The sequence below is a fragment of the Strix aluco genome, chromosome 13, assembly GCF_031877795.1.
Source record: "Strix aluco isolate bStrAlu1 chromosome 13, bStrAlu1.hap1, whole genome shotgun sequence".
Classification (NCBI taxonomy): Eukaryota; Metazoa; Chordata; class Aves; order Strigiformes; family Strigidae; genus Strix; species Strix aluco.
In genome coordinates, this window is record NC_133943.1 from 17,674,242 (window position 1) to 17,696,764 (window position 22,523).

Genomic DNA, 22,523 nt, shown 5'->3' on the forward strand with positions numbered 1-22,523 from the left:
GGACAAAAGCAATGAAGACATTTTTGCTACTCTGTTGAAGCTTGTTAAATGGAGGAAAAAAGGTTCCTGGCCTTTTTCTTGTTTCCAAAGTAAAATTGCTTTTTTTGCTCATTATGTGATTCAGGCAGAAAGGAAAGAAGTGGCATCATTTAGGACCTGTGAAAGGATGTGGTATATCTGATGAACAGTGGTTACAACCCTTAAGTTTAAAACTATGCATAAACTTAAAGCCATAGTGCTGAAGCTGTTATATACTTGAGAGACAAACACCAAAATTATGCACAGCAAAGCAGTGATGTGCTGTTAAATTTTCTGCCTTAGTATGTAATAAGTTTGGTTCACTGAGTCCATTTATGTGGAGAGCATTTTTTAAAATTCCAGTGCGTTGGCACTGAGATTGTGATTGCAGCAGTCAGGCAGGAAGTGCCAGAACTGCTGTTTGGGTTGAGAATCATTATTCTTAGAGGTAATTAAATAGTCATCTGATGCCTGAGATTATATGCCTGCTGCTTGAGGGGCTTTTTTTGAGTTTTGCATGCAGAGTTTATACACGGGATGTATTCAGGTTTATGTCAGTCACTCTTAGAAAACAAGCTACAATTAGAGATTGCATACAGCAGGTATTCTCCAGTGTCAAAATCTAGAACAATAAAGAAGGGACTAGCTAAAAGGCACTTGTTATAGAATATTTACTATTGCGCTGATAAAACAACATTGTAAGCTCCAGAGCAAACAATTTTACAGGAGAGAAGGGAGTGAATTTTCATTGTTTGACCAAAAATAAACCATGGAATTAGAATGAACAAGGGCTCACAATATTCATGGTACCTTAAGCTTGTGAATGCATACAGTACAAACAGGGAAAGAATCTTGCATAATACATCAATGTGCGTTCTTCAGTACTGAAGGTAAACTGGAACGTGAAGATTTAATATACAGAATCTGGAGTTTCAGTAGGAATTATTGGAATAAGTAAAAAACTTCAATATTTAGCTGTTTATATTCTATTCCTGTCTCTGTATTTGAAATATGTTATTGACTTGTGTTTGTGGTAGCTATAAACACAATTGTGTATTGAAACAGATTATCTAGAAAGGCTAGGAAATATTTCTCACTTAAAGATTCTAAAGAATGGATTCAACAGACATCTGTCTGAAGCAGTTTAGCAGATCTTGCCTTGGGATATGGAGCTGTATTAGCTGACCTCTCAGGTTTCCTTCCAGATAGATGTTCTATGTTTACAACTAGAAAAAGTTCACTGAAGTGTAAATCATGTCACTGAAGGTTTGCAGCTATGGAAAGTATAATAGTTTAAGAATCTTTATTCAGAATGAACATGTTAAGATAATGTAAAGTGATATATTGGTGGTATACAAGAATAATACAAAAAATAAGTTAGGAAAGCAGATCTGAGGTTAGACTTTTTTCTGAAGACCATAACAATGTATCTTAATGGTGGTTAGTTTTTTCTTTGAATTCTTTGTTGTATTTTGTGTCAGTAAAAAGCCCTATCTGTGTGATTTTAAATTGTTTAGATTTTCTCTTTTTCCTCTTACTTTTTTAGTGTTTGATCTCAGTATTATACTTACATTTAGTATTCATAAGGATTCTCTTAAGTGTTTGCAGAGCTGTCTCATCAGCCAGCCAGTATCCACACTACTTGCCACGTATTGGTGCTCACTGGTCAGGATCATGTTACGTATTGTAAGGGGATTTGGGTTGTGGGCTGGCTTTGGTGTTTGGGTTTTTTGCGGGGCATGGTGGGGTGGTGTATGGTAGGGCTAGCTCTTTTTCATTACCAACTTCTACTAGTGAAGATAATTTTGCTTTGGAAATACAACATTGCAGGTGATTTCAGATGTGTTCAACATACAATTTTAAGAGATTACAGTGTTGGCATTTTGTTGTTTTGTGTCAAGTAACAATTTTTTAAGGATTTTCCAATTTCAAGTGCAGACACCAGACAACCTGTCCAGATCACTGCTTTGCAGCTGGGCTTTTGCAGGATAGCAGAACCAAGTCCTCATAATAATGTGTAAATTTTCGGTTTTAGGATGTATGAGTTGAGATGGGTTCTGCAGAAGAGACTTAACAAACAAACAAAAATATTAAAAATCGTAGAATATATTTTTGAAAAAATGTTCCCTGAAGGTCACCTGGTTTCCTGTGTTTAATTATAACGAAAACTTAGTGTGGTTCTGTACTTATGCAATATATACATTCATGGTATCCTCAATAAATGTCTGAGAAGTATATTTTGTATGTGGTAAATTGGACAATTCTGGGAATTTTCAGTACACTTGTCTTTTACTTTTTGTGATAATTGTGCCATCTTGTTCAATCAAAAAATGCTAGTTTAGTTTGACTGAAAACTTCTGTGTTTCAAGACAAAATATTATATGCATACTTCAAGGGTAGCCCCCAGGGCGTTGAATAAGAGTGAATAATCAGGGAATAACATGGCTTTCCAAAGAAAAAGTGTCTTTGTACACCTGTTTCTATTTTAATCCAAAGAACATCCAGCTAGTTGATTTGCCATTTATTTGATTCACAAGGATTTTTAAGGAAGCAAATATTGGACAGTAGTTAATTTTGAAGCGGAATACTCTCTGTCCATATAGATATAGACATGTTGGTATGAAATAAAAATTAAATTCAAAGGTGAATGAATATTTTCTTTGTTGGTGTATAGAAATGCAATGGTTAAATGACCTTTCTGTTTGCTAGACTTCTTAGTTGTCAGCACTTTCCTTATTTTTATGAAAGCAGAACTAGGAAAGGAGATTTTATTACTTTTCTTTGTGCCAGCAGAAATCCCTTTTTCAACTTCCAAGTCAAGTTTTTTTTCCTCTTAATTTTATTTAATTTGAATGAACTGTAAACCAGTCTTCCATCAACAGAAGAATGAAGATAACAATGCTGAATGCTTCACTTCAAAATTTCAGTTAAATTTTCCTATGTGCACATTTACCTTCATAGAACCTATTTAGACATCATATGACATTTTTTTGTTTCTGTTAATAGCTGATGTCATTAGCTAGGTGTTACTTTTGTCTGGGAGAACAGAGTATTTTCATTCTGTTGACACTGTCAACTCATGGCTCCATCACTTTTGGTTTTAGAAGTCTTGCTCTGCATGGTAAGTATTTCCATTCAGCAGCTGAACACAACAGCACTGCAATGCAGTCAGCACCTATTTCCACCCGTAATGGCACTCAATTCATCGAAATGACTTTTTTGTGCAAAGTTCCTTTTATAATGTTTCTGATTGGAGATGGCAGCTTCTGACATATTAGGGACAGGGAAGAGCGAACAAATAGAAACCATTTTGTTGTGGTCAGGCATAGCTATCACAGAGTTTCTATTTTGGAAAACACAGTGCTATTGATTCCTGTTCCTTCCTGCCCTTCCTCTCTGATAGCAGTATTTTTACAGGGCATTAGAAAGGATTATATTTGTAAATCCGTACTGTTATAGCAATTATAATTCTGTATTCATCATCTATATTCATGCCACAGAATTTTACTATAAAAGGCAAAGTCCACATTCCATTATAACATCAGTTTGACTTAAAAGAAAATGCTTATTCTTCATGTTCTTCCTATCTTGCGTGCACTAGGCACTATTAATAACTCAGCAGTAATGAAATGTATTTTACCATCACAAACAGAATTGCACAACTTATTTTTTATTTTTAAATCTTTGGTAGAAACCCCGAAATCAAAAGCTTCACTGAGTTACAAATATACAAGGAAAAATATGCACTATATTGTGCAAAAATATATGTGTGATAGTGATAGACATTGTAGAAAACCCTAGGAGATGGCTGATGCAGAAGTTACTAGATAATGCAACCTTTAGAAAATTTAGCTAGCTGTATTAACTATACTAGTGATATTAGAAGTGTTATGTTTTTATATATTATATTTTGTATTGTGCTTTTGAAAATTATCAACCTTCAAAGTTTAAAGTTCATCTTTGATGCTTCTACCAACATATAGCTGGGTCTTCCTAGAGTGACCTATGGTAAATAATTGATTTGTTTGATCTTCATGTGCAAATTTCTTTGGACTTCTTGCTCATAATGGAAAGAAATACACAGGGTATAAATTCTGGAAAAATTTGCATATGTGAAACTAATTTTTACTGGATTTGGTAGTGCCTTGTTTCAGAGGTTTGAGGTGTTTTCCAACATAGGAACGATAGATGTCTGGAGTAGAAACTATGTGCAAGTATTTTTCTCAAGTTGCATCATTAAGTGAGAAGGATATGACAAAAACAAGGAGAGACTGGGATTATGACATGAAAATCTTTAAAGACTAAAAATGAATGAAACAAACTTTTGTTGCTTTATATAATGTGCTATATTTCTTCAAAGCTTGCATAAACTTATTTTCATTAACTTGGAAATTTTAAACCTTTGTTCTGTCCTTCTGAATTACATAACTAATGCAAAAAAATTTTTGGCAGAGGCCCCAAAGAATTTTCATAGTTCTTTGCTTTGAGATGCTTAATACTCACCTGAAAGAAAACATTCACCTGTCATGAACCAGTCTACAAACCATAGGAATAAGCCCTAAATATTGTGCTTGTAAACTCTAGAATTTATGAATGAGTTGTAACTCTGAAAATTTTATTTGCTAAGTCTCCACTTAAGCAAAATGTAATGCTTACTTTATGTAATTTTTAATGTTTATCAGTTGGTGATTTATTCTGAGTTTTAGCCTTCACGTTCTGCTTATGCTTCTGTGTTTTTCTAGTGTGATATTTTGAAAGACAATGCATAATAATTTTCATGGATGTTGGTTCAGAATTTCAAGACTGCATGATGCAGCCATGTGTGCTGTCGGTGACTGAATTTCAGTATCTATGGTTGATCCAATTAAGCAATTTATTTAAAACACAAGTTGCCCTTCATTTCTTTAAAATTGTCCTGAAAAGTCTCACAAAAACAGTAAAAAAAGGTGTTTCTTTAGAATTATTTAGTTTTAAGTGATGAAGAAATTTTTCCAGTGTGAGAAAATTGCTGCAGTAAAATCACCACATACTGAGAATGTCATATATCCTGAAATCAGTGGATCATTTCTTAAAAATGTTATTCAGAGGTTCAAAAAGGTTATTTCTAGCTAACTTAGTTCAAAAGATGTGGTAACTATGTGTAATTTGCAGTGATGCGTACATGCAGAAAGTTTATAAATGCCATTTTTCTACAAAATCAAAGTAATGAACCCAGTATCTATCTGAAATGTGTCATATTTGCTGGTCTCAAGTGGCTGAGCTTCTTTTCACCATAATACTTCAAGAAAAATATGTAAACAAAACTGTCATCTTGTTTGTTTTATGAAATGTAGAGTACCTTTAGTATCTGCTACAATTTATCAGAAATTCAGAAGTCTTCCAAAGGCTTCATGTTTCTCCTACATTATCAAAAAGAATTGAGCAAAGATGTCTAGAGAAAACAGTGGCTAAAAGGTAGGCATTAGTGCAGAAGAGCCATTGGTTTCAGAGGTGTGTATGAAGGACGAGGCAGCAGTATTTACTTTTGGTAGTTATCCTGGAAAATCATCCAGATCTCCTACTCTTTGTGAGATGGCTAAAAATTTCTCATTAAATTACTTCCGCATTTTCCAATACGGTACCTGTCACATTTTCTAGGGGGATGGCACCTTGTGTTTTCTGAAAAAAAAAATGAACAGAGAGATCCTCTTCTTTTAAGTTCCCTATAGCCGTTAGAAGGGGTAGTGGCAGATCTGAAACCCCCGCAGCACGTGTGGTTAACACCATGCTCAGGCAGTTCAGCTGCTGTGTTTTGAAGTGTTACAACACACTAAGACAGCCTGTGCTGTTACTGTCAGGTGCTGCATCTCAGTAAGAGTTTGCAATGAATTGCTAACTAATTACAGGGGAGGGTCACTTCTGCACTCCAGCTTTGTTTCCCAGTACTCTGTCCCTAGCTGACAGCTCAGCACTGGAGTTCATGTCAACGAGCAGCAAAGCATGAATCCCACACAAATGGGAGCATGAGAGCTCTGGTCTTCTCCTGTCACTGTGCTACTTCACTTCAGCCCTACCACATGCTAGATAACCAGATGTTCAAATGCAAGACGTCTCAGAATGTTACTGTGGGCTTAATAGCAAACAAAACAGGTCTCATAAGCATATTTTTTTGCTTTTTAAAGATATGCTTCTATCAGCTTTTGCCATTTTTTACTTTTGTGAGACTACTTTGCCTCACATGGTACTTAAAAGCTTCCAAGTCCTTAACTAGAATATGCTCTTGAAATGCAAAAAATCGTATTTTTTCAGCCATCATAGGATACTCTGAGGGTGAAAGGAAACATATTTTATAAAGAAGGATACTGAGTCTTTGGGGTGCGTCTCTAACAAAGGTGGCATTGAACTTGGAGCTATTAAGTGAATAAATAGACCATTAACTGTAGTAATAAGGTTTCATTTTTATCCTCATAATCTAGAATGATTTGAGAAATTTTCCATTTTACTGGTGTAATTGACATATGCAAAGTATATTCCCTATACATCAATAAGTACAGCTTCTTAAGGGACTGAAAACTGTTAAATTGGTCAAATTGATCTTTTAAAATCTCCGATAAGGGGGGAAAACCGGCCTTTCAGGGCATAAATAATATTTGTCCTGAGGAAAAAGGCTCTGAATTAGTATGTACTATTAGTATACTGTCAAAAATTAGATATGAACATAATTTAAATTTTTGTGTTAAGGTGAAAAAATAAAAGCTGCTGCCTTACTAGTGCTCATATTCAAATGTAGTTTTTAATAAGGCTGTGATTGATTTGGGTGAATTCAGAGCATCTTTGAATGGTGTAATATGTAACAGATTAATGATTGTCTCCAGTGAAATGCTACTTGAGTCTGTGTATCTGCACCACAGATAACTATGCGCTCTGGACTGTAAATACTTAAAGACAGAAACAGCCCTCCTAAGGGCTTTTAAATAAGCATGTCTGCTAAGGAGAGCTTTAGTTGGGCCTCAAAGGGAGGAATAAATTAAATGCAGGATCTTCTTCACTTTATAGAGGACGTTTGAGAATTTTATTTATTATAGGAAATGCCTGTATTTTTGTGTGTGGTTTTGTGTGTTGGTATCTTTTATTCCTGGTTATTTGTGCACAAGAGAGTTTTGCAGGTTATAAAGGACAGAGGTCACTTAAGATTTTGATGAAACATTGTATTTCTAGGCTATTTAGTGTGGGTTCCCAACTCAGGGTTGTATTTCAGCATACAAAATTACGAGCTCTATAATAATGCTACATGTTTTGTTTCTGTCATTTAAATTACCACTGAATACATTTACCATTGCCTTTCTACTGTCTCACTGATACCTGTGCCATATATTTTTAGATGCAACTATGTTTTTAAAAGACGTGTCTAAAGCCATTTCTGAGCATTTAAAAGCTTCTGAAAATAGTATTTACTTCCTTGAATTTGTGTTTTCTAGTGAAGTTCCTTTTTTCTGTTTCCATCTGTAGCATGTGAGAGAAGTATTTCATTTTGACTGGCTAGAGAACAAGTAATTTGCTTTCAGAAACGAAGGGTTGGGCACTGGTAATATAAGGGGTTTTCTTCTTGTTCAAGTACATGACTCAGTACTATTAGTAGTTATTTAGGGATGTATTTTGTCCTTGTTTCATGTAGAGGGCTCTTAACAAAATGTATTGGAATTTCACACAAATCATTGTTGAATTAGAATCTGAAGAGAAGACAGTAGATGCCTTTTGAAGTAGTTCTCAAAACCAGTGTAATTACATTGGATGCCTTTAGCTCCAAGTTGTTAAGTTTCACTGGCATGTAATGTATTTCACTAGTCCTGCTATGGTTCGTGGTTTAATGTTGTTAGCGAATGAATCTCATATGAATCTTTTTTTAGCAATATTTATTCAGCTGCTGTGTTATTAAGAGCAAATGTGTAGTAGCGGTTATTAAAATTCAGCCTTCTTGCTTTTCTGCTAATTGCATAATACTAATGATGTACATCTTTGCATAATATAAAAATCTCATATTACTTGCATCATTTGGTTTCATAAATTATTCAGCATTATGCATAGTTTAATAATATTCCTGCTTTTCTCAAAACTATTATAATTTCCTTATATTCAATTTACAGCTGTGGAACAACTATTTTCATTTGGCTGTGGCTTTTATTACCCAAGATTCACTACAACTAGAAAACTTTTCCCATGCAAAATACAACAAAATCCAGAACAAGTAAGTAAAAAATGTGTATTTTAGCTTAAGTCTTAAATTTTGTAGTATAATGGTGATAATGATAAAAATACCTTTTTTTTTTCTAGATATGGAGATATGAGGCGTTTAATTGGCTTTGCTATCCGTGACATGTGGTACAAACTTGGTGAGTAGACAAATGAACTTAATTGCAACTGAATCCATAGCATATTACTTATTTCATTGAAAAATATCTGACATCAAGTGCTTTTGTAAATATTTCTGCTATTTGAACTTAAAATATGTTTTCACTCCTGTGATTAAGCTTGGAACTGACATGAGATACTGTTTGACTACTGCCTATTTTTTATTTCTGAAATAACTCACAACCTTCTCAGAATTCAAAGATGGCTCAAATCAGAAGATTTCAGAAACCTTATCTTGCTGAAATTAAGAGCCAGATAAATATTCCCTGAGAAGGTTACTGTTGAGCCTGAATCTACAGTTCCAGGAATTAGTAGGCTCAGATTTGGAATATGTTTGGATTAAAATTCCAAAATGTTTTTACATTTGTTGTACAGCCATGTTCTGCTACTGCTCCTTTGAAAGTTCATAATAAAGGGAACAGCAACGTATTCTTCTATGAAAATACATATTATAGAGATTTTTCAAAACACACAGTGAAGACAGTTATGATGGTACCTATGGTTATATTTAGAAATGCAAGTTGAATGCCAAATTTCAGACAGTTAATCATGAAAAGACTAGATTTCACCAGTTTATTAACAGAGAGAAGACAGAAAAAAAGGCTTTACAACCATTCTGTCTGAGATCTCTTGACCACAAGGTGATTCTGGTCTTTTGTTCCTATGTGCCACTTGAGTGAAGTGCTGAGCATAAGGTAATAGCATTTTTCCCTTTTTCCTGAGGTCCTCATTGTTCTGACTCTAAAATACATCCAGGAAAACTTGTGTAATCTCTGTGTATCAGAAGTTTATGTTTTAAGAATGGTGTGGAATCTTCTCAGTGCCTGCAATAAAATAAAATTTTTTTGCATGCTACTAAAATCTTAGCCAAAATATACCTATACTATCCAAAATCCAAAGATGCTTGAATAAAGCTTAAATAAAAAGGGTAATCTCCATGAATACAAGCAAGATTTAAAGTGATTGGCTGGGAATGAATGGTAGGCAGAATTTATTCTGAACTAAGTACCAAGTAGTCATGACAAGAATATGAAGAATGTTAAGATATTCATAACTACTCAGTTTATTGATCTCAAGGAACTGCTAGGCAAACTAACTGTACAGATGAACCAAGTTTTTACATTGCATTCATTCTGTATGTGAGATGATCTGTTTAAATGTGAGATTTTCTGTTTAATTTCTGTTTAAATATTTAGGCAACATTTTAAAAAGTTTTTAGTTCAGTTAGACTTTGCAGAAAAGTTCCTGTTCGTAGAAGGATATTATTTTCTTTCTGTGGGCTGATGAAGTCTCTGGTTTATGATTTGCACCAAATAGGCAGTAACCCAATAGTTAAGCTATTTTGTAAAATATTGAAGATTTTTTTTGTGATTGATTTTGAAGATAAACTTGAGCCTTAGCTTCTCTGAGGTGGGGAAGGAAAGATCCATCTTCCTTTTCTCTTCCAATGAATGTTTCGTTATTTATGCAAAAATTACAGCAAGGTTGTCAAGATATATTGAGGGGGAAAAAAAGTCTTTTGAGGCCCTATTACGTTAAAGAGTAAAAAATTATTGAGAAATTAATATCAGAATGGAATGTGGGCTAGTGTCAGTGTTATCGCTGAAGGACAGCTCTTTGATTTTGAGCATGGAATAAGCATACAGCTTATTCCATACAAAAATCAACATACAGAATTAACATGGATAGCATGTTGTATGCTTTTCTCCTCTGTACAATCTACTGTTTTTCTTATAAATACAATGTAGTTAAGCACACATCCCTGTCTCCCTGATACACCATATTTATTTCAAAGAAACATTATTTCAGAATGGGGACATTTTCTTCCCTTGGTGGGGTATCAATGCAAAAGTAATTCCCTGTAAGTAAGAGGCAAAAGTAATTCCCTGTTTCTCCTTTTAGTGTGTTCACATTCTGGTAGTTACCTTTCCTCTCACCCTTGTGTTGGTCAAGTAAGTTTTGCGGTGTTTGAACCTCTGACACAGCAGTGTTGCAAGGTAAAATAAGCCATGGAGAGGCCATAATATTACCCTGTGTAATATTACACAAGGAAGCCAACAATTATTTTCAAAATGCACTGAAAGGGATTGTTTCTTATTAATTGAACTTATGTAGAATATTTATCTTGGAAAATTTTTGCAAAGTTCTTCTGTTAGGACATGTGAAATTTCTTTGTGATCTCTATTAAACTTTCTAGTTCCTAGGTGTACCAGTGTATCCATGCTTGCCTGGAGATTTTAAATGGCATGTACTCCTGGTGATATATATCCTTTTCAATCTTCCTTTTCTTAAATTTTTTCTTTTAGTATTTTTAGTAGAGATTTTTTTTTTAATGCATCAGTATAATCTGATGTATCAAAAAGATGTAGTCAAGATTTTAAAGGATTTGATACTTTTGGGGATTAATTGGTGAACTCTCAAACCTGTTTTTAGCATAGTCATTAATTTTCTAGTTTAACACCACTGTCATCCTTTTCAGTACTGGTAGGTGTAAATTTGAAAATACTCATTTACAAATGAACTCTTGATTCTAGAACGCATTAACATCTGTTTCTTAAAATGAACTTTCAAGTTTTCATTTTGCTACAAAGTACAACAAATCTTGCATAAACTCTATTCCACTTGTGTGTAATTGGGATTTGCTGTTTGCATCCTACTCAGGCTGAATCATAGAATCACAGAATGGTTTGGGTTGGAAGGGACCTTAAAGATGACCTAGTTCCAGCCCCCTGCCATGGGCAGGGACACCTTCCACTAGCCCAGGTTGCTCAAAGCCCCGTCCAACCTGGCCTTGAACCCTTCCAGGGAGGGGGCAGCCACAGCTTCTCTGTGCCAGGGCCTCACCACCCTCACAGCAAAGAATTTTGTCCTCATATCTAATGTAAATCTGCCTTTTTCAGATTAAAACCATTGCCCCTCATCCTATCCCTACACCCCCTGATAAAGAGTCCCTCCCCACCTTTCCTGTAGCCCCTTTAAGTCCTGGGAAGCCGCTCTAAGGTCTCCCCGGAGCCTTCTCTTCTCCAGGCTGAACACCCCCAACTCTCTCAGCCTGTCCTCACAGGGGAGGTGCTCCAGCCCCTGATCATCTTTGTGGCCTCCTCTGGCCCCGCTCAAGCAGGTCTGTGTCCTTCTGCTGTTGGTGCCCCCAGAGCTGGACACAGCACTGCAGGGGGGTCTGACAAGAGCAGAGCAGAGTGGGAGAATCCCCTCCCTCACCCTGCTGGTCACACTTCTGATGCAGCCCAGCACACAGTTGGCTTTCTGGGCTGTGAGCACACATTGCTGGCTCACAGTCAGTTTTCCATCCACTACTACCCCCAAGTCCTTCTCCTTGGGGCTGCTCTCAATCCACTCCTCGCCCAGCCTGGATTTGTACTTGGGATTGCCCCGACCCGTGGGCAGGACCTTGTACTTGGCCTTGATGAACTTCATGAGGTTTGCATGTCCCACCTCCCCAGCCTGTCCAGGTCCCTCTGGATGGCCCATCCCTGCCCTCCAGCGTGTTGACCGCACCACACAGCTCGGTGTCATTGGTGAACTTGCTGAGGGTGCCTCGATCCCACTGTCCATGTCTCCAACAGAGATGTTAAACAGCGCTGGCCCCAACACCGACCCTTGAGGAACCCCACTTGTAATCTGAGAGTCCATATTAAAATCAGCAAAGACAATGTCTTTACAAAAATTTAAGAGCCTTTAATAGTTTTGTCTAGCATAATGTGGAAGACCAAAGAAATTGTTTTCTAATATCCAAATGCATTATTAATTTATTTAAATAATATTTTCTTACATACCCAATGGAAGAAGCACGAGGCATACATATTGAGAAATGTTTCAAACTAACGCACACTAATTGTCATTTAATAAATACCCCTTCCATCTGTTTTCTATGATTTTCAGGCTCCTGTAGCTTTAACAAAAAAGAATCTGTACTCTGAAAAGCAGTAGAGCATCTTAAGTATAAACCGTATTCAAGAGGTACATATATGGCAAGATTGAAATAGGCAAATGTGTGTCAAAGAATCTTGTACTGTGACCTCTAGAGTCCCTTTCAAATTGTAAATTGAATTGCCTTGGTCTCTGGGGCAGATTATCTTTCTTTGTCCATTTCAGTTAGTGTGAGGTTTGAGGAGACATTACTCTTGATTTCTGGAATTGAAATAACAGTTGCTGATGGCAGAATAGTCTTCAAAATGTATTTTTAATTTTTTTTACTTTTTACATTTTATTTATTTATTTAAACTTGTGTGCTAAGGCCTTTTGGATTTGAATATAAGATTAGTCTCTTGGTCACACAATAAGTATTGCTGTCGTTTAGCTAAAAGTTTCTCTCTTTTTGCTACTCATGTAAGAGGATTGCTTGGGAGAGTAAAGATTTTGAGGCAAATGGATAGCTATGTAATACATGAATTCCTGTGGTTTTCAAAAATTACAGACCTGTAAGGCCTAATACATATAGGTGTTGGAAGTTATTCAGTTGTCATAGGAGTCTTTTCAATCTTACTGACATTACTGATTTGGCTAGGATTAATAATGATTTTAATCAACATGAGTGGAAGAAAAAATAACGTTGCATAAAACTGTTGAAGTCATAGTTCAGTTATGCTTAGAGTTACATTAGTATGGCACTCGTATGAGAGGAAAATCAGAATAGTTTTTGGTTATGGAACAAGTCTAGTCATCTTTGAGAATATTTTTATCTCTTTTTACAAGCTTTAGGAAGTGTTGACATTCTCATTCAGGTCATTGGATTTTGCCGATGGTCAACTCCACCTATGAAATGTTTTTCTTCTCCAAGAAACAAGCAGCATTTGAAGAAGATCTTGGACCTGGTTGAGTTTTTGCAGATTTGGATGTTCATTGAGAGCTGATGTAATAGTTGCACTACAAGATAGTTTTGTGTGGTGTTAGGAGTTGAGTTGTGTAGACAGTGTCTCTATTACTGCTTGCAATGTTTGATGCATTGGTTGGTTTGATTTATTGGTTGCAATGTTTGCTGTTATTCAGAAATAAAAGCAAGTAACGTTTTTCTCCTTCCTAAGCTAGAAAGGTTACACCATGTGGCATTACTACTGATAGAATTTGGGCGATTCTTAGGGTTTTCTTTATTACTTTCTACACTGAGTATTTAAAAGGAGATGTCAGAAGCTGAAAAACTGAAATGCTCACTGAAAATGTCAACTCAGCTGACATACATGCTTATTTCTGGCACTGAATTCTGGCATGTTAGAATGAGACTATATCTATTAACATGATTTCAGCCTCTGAGAAGGAGTAAAAGTGAGTGACTAAGTTGTAAGACTTCACCAACATAGATGGTTTAAAACACTGCTTTAAATGATTGCATGTCCTAAATGTTTTCCTAAAAAAAATTTTATTTCTCTCCTCTCAAATACCCAATTTGCATTCCTGTTTACAGGCCAGAATAAAATTTGCTTTATTCCGGGGATGGTTGGACCAATCTTGGAAATGACCCTTATTCCAGAAGTTGAGCTACGGAAAGCCACAATCCCAATTTTCTTTGACATGATGCTGTGTGAATATCAAAGGACAGGAGAATTCAAAAAGGTGATTAAAAATACTCTGTATGAAAATTTATTGAAATGTTATGTGGTCAGTTTATTTCTCGTAATTATGTTGTATGGGCTTTCCTGCTTACAGAAAGTAAATCCAAAATATTAAGAACAAAAAGAATAGCTCTTGTGCAAGTGAGTATAGGCTCTCCAGAGTGATTTAGTTGGACTTAAGTAAAACTTTCATCATAATGACATCAATAAGGCACTGGAATAGGGGCCCAAAGAGATTGCAGGATCTTTATAATAACTTTCAACGTTTTCCTGGAAAAGATTCTGAGCAATAAGACATGACACTCAAGTCAGCCCTTGGTTAAGTAGGAGGTAGAACTAAATGATCTCTAGGAGTCCTTTCTAATCTAATTTTTTCATTATACCTTTTCCTTGTGACATAGATATTGATAATTCAAAACTTCCGATTTTTAATTCAGAATATCTGACAGAAATAGCAGTGAACAGTCAATTATAGATTTCTCAAGAAACTCTTCTTTCTTCACTTATAGCGAGAAAAATAACTACAATGAAGAACTGACATTCCTAAAATGTTTTTTACAGTGATTTTGAAAAGGAAGAGGATTTTTAAATGACAAGTATTAAATATTTTTGATTGATGGGAAAGAAATAGGAATGGTGGGATAGGACATTTGGGAATGTGATCTAAATCTCCTGCCACTGCTTGCTGTGTCTACCTGGGCTTTGCCTAGGTTTTTTTCCTAGCTGACTTTTCCATTCTCTGCAAGGCCTTTGGGCATGGACTCACCTTATTCTGTGTTTGCACACTGCTTTTCACACTAAATTTTAAATTGGAGATTCAGGCTTTGTAGTTACACAAATAATTTTAATTCAGAACAATCTGTGTAACGGTCAGTGGCAAACAGTCATAACTATAGACATTCATAGGAAAGTAAAGATAAATATCTTGCTCATATACCTAGCTATGTTTAATACTTTAAATCACGTGGGGCATTTCTGTATCAACTAAGTGTGGAACAAACGAGCAGATGGAATTTCCATTTTGGTCTGTATTCCACAGTGCAAAGCTTTTGTTTCAAGGCCAAGATGAAAACCCACTTTGCTTCTGTGCATCTGTTCCCTCCATGTCCTAATAGTCCTATATTTGCCGCCTTAAAAATGTTTTCCTGCTCTTGGCTTATACTTCATCTCTTGGGAGAGATGCACAGATCTGCACAGACCAAAAATCCTGAAAACTCATCAGTCATACTGACCGATTAACAACAACAACAACTTAGGAGCCTAGAAGATGCCAGACACTTAGGTGACCCTTAAATCACTGCTTATGCTAATATAAATAAGTTTCACGTGATATTTTTTCAGTGCTGAGGAACAAGAATGTTCATTTTATTGCAGCTTAAAAACAAGAGGTAATTTTTATCAGATGGCACTAAAACTATTCTATAATTGAGCAGTTGAGTCTCATTGGATTCTAATGGGTTGCTTTAGAAATTGTGATTATTTCCTGGTCAAGAATTGTGGTTTTTATCCTCTCCTTTCCTGTGGATGAGGTAATTAAGATAAATTTCTTAAACGTATATCTGTAGGTTGGGCAATTGTGGTAAGTTTTTTAAAAAAATACATTTTAAAGGAAAGGCACATTAAGTTATGTTACTTGAAGTTGTTACCATCTTGATTAGAAAAGGCAAAGAAATAATATGAATGGAAAATTATTTGATAAACACATATACTCTAACTTTGACTGGTGGACAATTTTCATATGCAAATTGGCATTTAGTATTATAAAGGATATTTTCTTAAAGGTTTAGTATAAAATTTTGAGAATGATAACATGTTATTTCAAGACTGCCTTAGGCACTTATGAGTCTAGATTGACATTCAGTTAAAACATAGTTTTGTTGAACGTTAAAAATAAATAACTAATTTCTAATCTAATCCTCTCTAATGAGAGAGGGGAAAGAAGCACAGGGACATCTTTAGTAGTTGAGTCTGTACTGGCGTTGGAATTAGAGCTTGTCTGGTACCTGCCACATGATTTAATAAACTACCAAAAAAGATTGATTTTGTTAACTTGATGTGATAATGTGCTGAGCCATCTGTGTGGCCATGTTCTGTGCAGGATGGACACGTGTTATGTTGGTGCTAGCCAAAGAGGCTGTGTCCTGCTTTATGCATACAATATATGTCCAGTAAGGATATAAATGTATTTAAACTTATCAAGCGGGCTTTTTATTTTATTTAGCTATTTCCAGGAAATCAGCTAATGCCAGAGAAAACAAAATTCCACCTCTGGTTATCTCAAGAATGACATACTATAAACATATGTTTAATGGAATGGAATATGTATGTAGGTGCATGGCATACTAAGGCATTTTCTTCACAATCCTTTGTTTTACTTTGCACATGTGACTTCCATTCACTCAGAAGAAATGTAATATAAGCTTTTAATTTTAACTCTGATTGAAGCTGTATGGAGTAAGCCATTAATATCCACTAATTTTAGCCATCAAAACTCTGTCCCTCATTAGCAGAGAGACCTGAGAATCTTGGAAAGGCAATTTATCCAGCTTATGTTTAGCATCTGTGGAAGGATTTAGTCCTGCAGATATATCCCCTTCTCCTTCAAATATAAAGGGAAGCTAGTTGCCTATGTGTTTGACACATGACGTTAAAAGAATCCCATCCTCCAAATCTTAATAACCCGTCTTTCCTTGAAAGATCAGGTTGTACATTTTAGTAATACTGCCCAAAGAAAGACAAATCATCGAGCAGCCTAGTACTATTTGTTCTAACTGATAATGTGAAGCCAAAAGCTAGAAAAGACTGGCTAAAACCAAAACACAAGAAAACAAAAACCAAATCAAATTTGAAACACATAATAGATTAGCTCTTTGCAGGGTAAATTAAAATGTCATTGAAATAAACATGGATTCATGTTATGTTAAGGATTTAGCTTGGTTTAGGAAAGATTAATTCATCTGTGTTTATATTTTTGTTCAAGTAAGTCGTTCTGTTCATGCCTGCTATTTTCAATTTAATGTCTCTCATTGGTTCCACCAGTTGCTGAAGACATCTGGGAAAGTTTTCTGTATTTACTTTCCTTTCGGACTGTTGTTGGAGTGTATCAGAAAATAGTGCTGACTGATGGTGTGTTCTTGGGCTTACATAGCTACTGGTGGGGTTAGAGGATAGATGTTTTTTCTTAGTGAACCTATTGGAGCCTCGTATCTTTCTGAGCTAACAGGTGTAAAAGGTTACTAAATGAGTGAATACATCTGTTCTCAGCAAGCTCCACTGATGCATGTGATTTATAATTGATGTAAGTACCCATTATTCTTAATCTCAGTTCTTGAAATGTTATGCATAAGGATTTCGGAAGGATGTGACATCATCTCATTAGCAGAAACCAAGTTTGTATGGCTTTATGCTTCAAACAGATCCATGTAGAAAAAATGGAGATGGTTTGTGGTTTGGTGTTGAAGTGTGTTCAGAGACGAGGAGATTTTTTTTAATCTGTTAGATAGATAAGCAGGTGGTTTTAAAGCCAAATTGGTGCCAATGACAATTAGGCACACTCTGTTTAAGTTAGAGGAGAAATCCCTTTCCAGAGCTTAATTTTGGCACAGATACATTAAAACTTAATTCTATATTTCTAGCAGCTTTTTTATTTATTTTGGTTCAAGCAACTGGCTTTTTTGCAGCTTGTTGAGAAACTGCAGGAAAGATGCTTAGGAAGAGTTTTCTTGTTCAGATCCAGCATCTGTGAAATTATTGCCTCTTAGAGAAGCAATCAATTCTCTACCTGCTGAGTAAGTACTAGGAAGGATTTAAGAGGTAGATGATTTTTAACTGGTGCTTGACTTGCACTGTATTCACAGATTTCTGTCTTACTGCAGTAAGTCCACAGCCTTCAGCTCTAGAAAATGACCAGATCGGATGTTTTTGCTTAATATCGCCTTGTCCTCAAACGGCATTGCACCTATGTTACCCATGTTACTAATACACGTGTATACACTAACACACATACTACTTACACACATAAATTAGTTCTGAGCCCTTTAAATTTCTTTTCAGTCTGGACCAGAGTAATTTATTTTTTTTTCTGTTTCTCTGTATTTCAATGATATCTCTTTATTCTCTAGTATTGGTATAGTATGTACTGTTCCACTGGCAATCTTTAATTTGTATTCTAATTACAGAGAAAGAGCTAATATTAGAGCAGTAAAATCTGCAAGTAACAGGAAAAAGAATTGCTCTGGATCACACAGTATTGGTACTTTTAACAAACCAAAATTCTTTGTGACCTCTACAGAAAAAATAGGGTTCCCTCTTATTTGACACTCCTATAAAAAAGTAATTAAGAAATAGTTCTAATGTAGTAGTCCTTCTACTCAAATCAGAAGATGGGATTGCTGTTTCTACTGAACAATTTATAGTTGTCTCTGAGAACATTGTGGGAAGTAGTTCTTAAATGGAGACTCTGAGATCTGAAGTCATTAAGTATTTTGAGGAGCGGTGTAGAGCCTCTTCAGTACACCACAGAGATGAAACATTTACTGCCAACTTCTGTTGAAATACTGGATGACTGTGTGCTGCTCAGCTCTGCTGGAGTTAGTCCTATATTGCTATTAATGGTTCTCATATGCATACTGTACAGGTTTGCAAATCCACATTCAGCAATGACCTTTTCTACGTAGGCATCTCACGAATAGTAAATAGCAATGTATTTTCTCAATTTTCCCCTTCATCCAGGCAGCAGAATTTTTTAGCCATTCTGTGTCTGTTTACAACAGTGTTGTATTCATGTTTTCATCAACATTACTTTCCTACCCAGTCATCTTAAAATATGCTATTATACCTGGTGTTGAGCTGGCGGAGTTCCCTGCCTGTGCCATTGTATCGTGTGTACACAACTTGTATCCAAATTTTTGTGTATCGTGTTGACCCCCTGTGGAGTGTTTAAATATTTCTGTTTGAAGCATATCTGTCTGTTGCTGCAGTATAATAATATGAACAATTTTGGTTTCATACATTTACAGCTGTGGTTTTGTTTTCACTTGGTCTGAGAAATATGAAGTGGTTGAAATTGCTCCTTCCTCCCTGTCCCTTCTGGAGCAATGAGGACTGTATCTGTATTGCCCAATTTTCTGCACCTAGTTTTTTTGCTTTTTGTATGTTGAGTGTTGAAATTAGACTACTCAAGGCACTGTTTCAAAGCTTCTTGAAAGAAGCAATGTCCTACTTTAGTCTTCTGTCTAAAGAGCAGTTTGCAGCATCAGGTTGACCCAGTAGATCTGGGGTTGGATGCGTGGCTTTTTGCTGTCTTTGATGAGCGCTGGTTGAGTAATCCTGCTAGTTCTTCTGTCTCAGTATGGAATTGTACTCATTGCTGTGAGAAGGTGAAACCTGAGAAATTCTGCAGTGAATGGGTAGCGAACATGTAACATCTGTCAGTTATTTTAAAACTTTAAATTTGAATCGAATGTGGATTTTTTTTTTTTTTTTTAGGTTGCTCTTAGGGATAGATCTAAGGATGTTTAAATAGAGATTTTCATGTAGCTTATATTACGTAAGCTTATGTTATGTAGCTTATAAATCTGTTTCCTTAAAAAAACTGTTTTAACATAATTGCACTTATTAATTTTAGGAACAAAACCATTTGGTTGACTTATATTCTGAAATGGCTTTGATCTTTGACATTTCCTGGTCCTGTTTAGCTGAATCTGAGGATAAAAATGAAGGATATCAAATATTCTGGAGAAAAATGGGGAATGCTTGGCATTCATTCTTGAAAAATGCTGAGTAATTTTTCTGGGTGGAGAGTCTTAATCATGACCTACTTGAACAAAGTACATGTAGTAACATATTTTCAGTTAAAATGTCCTGTTCTGTACACCTGAAGGAATTGTCCTTTCTAAAACATTATTCTGAAGATATGCGTGACCTGCTTGGTGTTCTAAGGGGAAGATCTGTTTTCTTATATGTAGCCTTGGGCTTGGCGGCTTCTGCTCAGGGCTGAACTTTTTGGTGAGGATATATTTAAGTAAGAAAAAATATCTTGCATTGCAATTGTCTGATAGTACCACATATAAAATACTACAGTAATTTTTTCTACCATGAAAGACTTCCATTCCTCTGATGGGATGATCTGGATCCCAGTCTGCCAAAACTCAATTATTCATAGAATATTCAAACCAGAATTATTCACATACTGAAAATTGTGTGAAATTTTGTGTGAAAGAAAAACGTGAAAATTTGCTGTGTTACCACAAAAGTGAATTCTGTCATTTTTGCAGTGCTTTTAATAATTATATCTATGTAAAGCAACAGAGCTTTATTTCAGAGTAGATCTCCTAGTTTTCTAATACTTTCTCTGTGCCTCTTGATGTGTTAATGGCTTGTCTAGAACCTTGTGTTAGGTCTTTACCACCTCTTCTTGAAAATACTATGCCAAGGTTTCTTTTATCTGAAGCTAGATCTTACTAGGACTCAAATTTTTCTTGAGCACCTGGAAAAGTCTCTTTTAGACTTGCTTCCTGCTCTTCTCAAATGTCTTCTTATCTGCACTCTTCTGCATGCTTCTCTCACCAGTATGTGTGCTTACTCTCAGAGCATAAGCAATCTTTCATTTTTAGTATGTCTCTAGTTGATTCATAGGGCAATAGAACAGACAACATAAACAAGCAGTCTTTCCTTTCTGCTCCACGCTGTATGTAACAATGTGAAATGTTCAGTATATATTAACATAAATTTATATATAGATAAATATGAATACAATTTTTGCCACACCTGAGTAATTTATTCTTATGATACTCAAAGGTTTTAGGAGAAACCTTGGAGTGAGGGGATTGAGACATGTTGTGACTGCATAAAGAGGACATTGACAGCCACATTAGAAAAATTAAAAAAAAAAATCTTGGCATTAAAAACTTGTAATTCTCTAACTGCAGATTCTTTACAAATCTGTGTCAAGTTGCTTTCTCATATGATGATATCTGCACTTGATACAACTAGTTGGATGACAACAAAGAATGACTGTAGCTGCACTAAGACTTTGAGATTCATGTGTCACACTTCCTTTCAGAGGGCGTACCCAAATGAAATGGAAGCTTAGTGAAAGTGTACGTCCAGGCTTTCAGCAGTGCTAAAAGCCCAGACTGTCAATCCAGCTGAAGAATATTGGAATGCTTTTATAATTTCCAAAGTTTTCATATAACAAGACAAAAAGAGATGTCAAAGAATGAAGACTCAAAGGAAATTATCAGGCAAGAGGCTTAGAAGCAATGATGGTATTCAGTAAAGGCTAGCACAGAACAAGGTCAAACTGTCGTAGGTAACCAGAGAGTATAAAAAGTATTCCCTTTGTAGTTACAGCTAGAGACTGGTTAATAAAAGAATGGCTCTGCCTCAAAGGGGACTTTCATTGCTGTTGTATTTGTGCTGAGTTTCTAACCTGCAGGTGCAAAAACATACCCGCTTCTTCACAACATAATATTTGAAGCTTGGAAAAAAATATGCTAATGGAATGGCTGCTTTTTATTGTTTTTTTAAAACATCTTAAAACCTGCAGCATTTTAATATTAGTATTTATTTCTGCTAAGCCTATTGAATGAAATCATTTTCTGCCATACCATATTTTTAATTACATTATTTTTAATTATTTTTCTGTTTTCCAAGATTGATATACCAGTTAGGTTATTTTAAAACACTTAATTTTTTGAACACTTCTTCTTTGTTGTGTTTCAGATTATGTCTGAACAGTAGGCTAGTACACTCAGTAATTCGATTCAAAATGCCTGGGTCTGCACTGGATAATATTAATGAGGGTGTATTTTCTGTGGAACCCTCTCCTAGTAAATTTCCAACTGACTTAAGGGTGGTTTTCTTTAATTTCTTTAATAACATTTTAAAGAGGCTTTATATAAATAAGGTATGATACTGCAAAATTCTGGGTTAAAATATAATCCAGCATGTACTTGCATTTCTTTAAGAGGTAATGGTATGTTACTGTGGTATTTTAATGGTATATTACCTAGAAATTCTCCAGAGATGTTGCCAGAGTTCATTACAGTTTAAAGATGTCAAGCCATTGTGATTGACAATTTGCCTGCATATTTGTAACGACAGTTTCACAAGTTAGCATTAGTTTCCCAGATATCTTTTTCTTTACCTGTGTGACAAACTTGGAGAATTGGCTTTCTCTTTTTCTGAATATTGTGAGATATTGTTACCTTGCTTAATTATGTAAAACTATATGAGGAGTATATGAGAGATTATTACAGGTTGTAACAGGAATGGTAAGTAAATAATATAGATAACAACTTTAGATACCCAGCTTCAAGAAATTTATTATAGGGATGACCGAGCCCAGCAGGTAGGTTGAAGTTTCAAGGACGACTCTGCAGACTGGGATGTAGTACTTCTCTGTAACTAAGTTTGTAACAAAAGGAAACCTAAAGCCTTGGAGTGTTGAGAGTTGCCTGATCAGTGGTAGCTAACAAGGTGTGACCAGTGGAGGAATATTAGCAGTTTTCTCTCTTCATATGCACACAGGCTGCATAGATTCTTTTT

At 35.5% G+C, this 22,523-nt stretch overlaps 1 protein-coding gene across 2 annotated transcripts in view; it reads left to right on the forward strand.

The window, feature by feature from the left end:
* DOCK2 (dedicator of cytokinesis 2) overlaps window positions 1–22,523 on the forward strand; it is a 206,740-nt gene that overhangs the window by 146,630 nt on the left and 37,587 nt on the right. For both annotated transcript variants that reach the window (XM_074838147.1, XM_074838148.1), the window contains 3 exons: window positions 8,142–8,242; window positions 8,329–8,387; window positions 13,826–13,974. In XM_074838147.1, coding sequence (XP_074694248.1) covers window positions 8,142–8,242; window positions 8,329–8,387; window positions 13,826–13,974 — 309 coding nt within the window. The remainder of the gene's footprint in view (window positions 1–8,141; window positions 8,243–8,328; window positions 8,388–13,825; window positions 13,975–22,523) is intronic.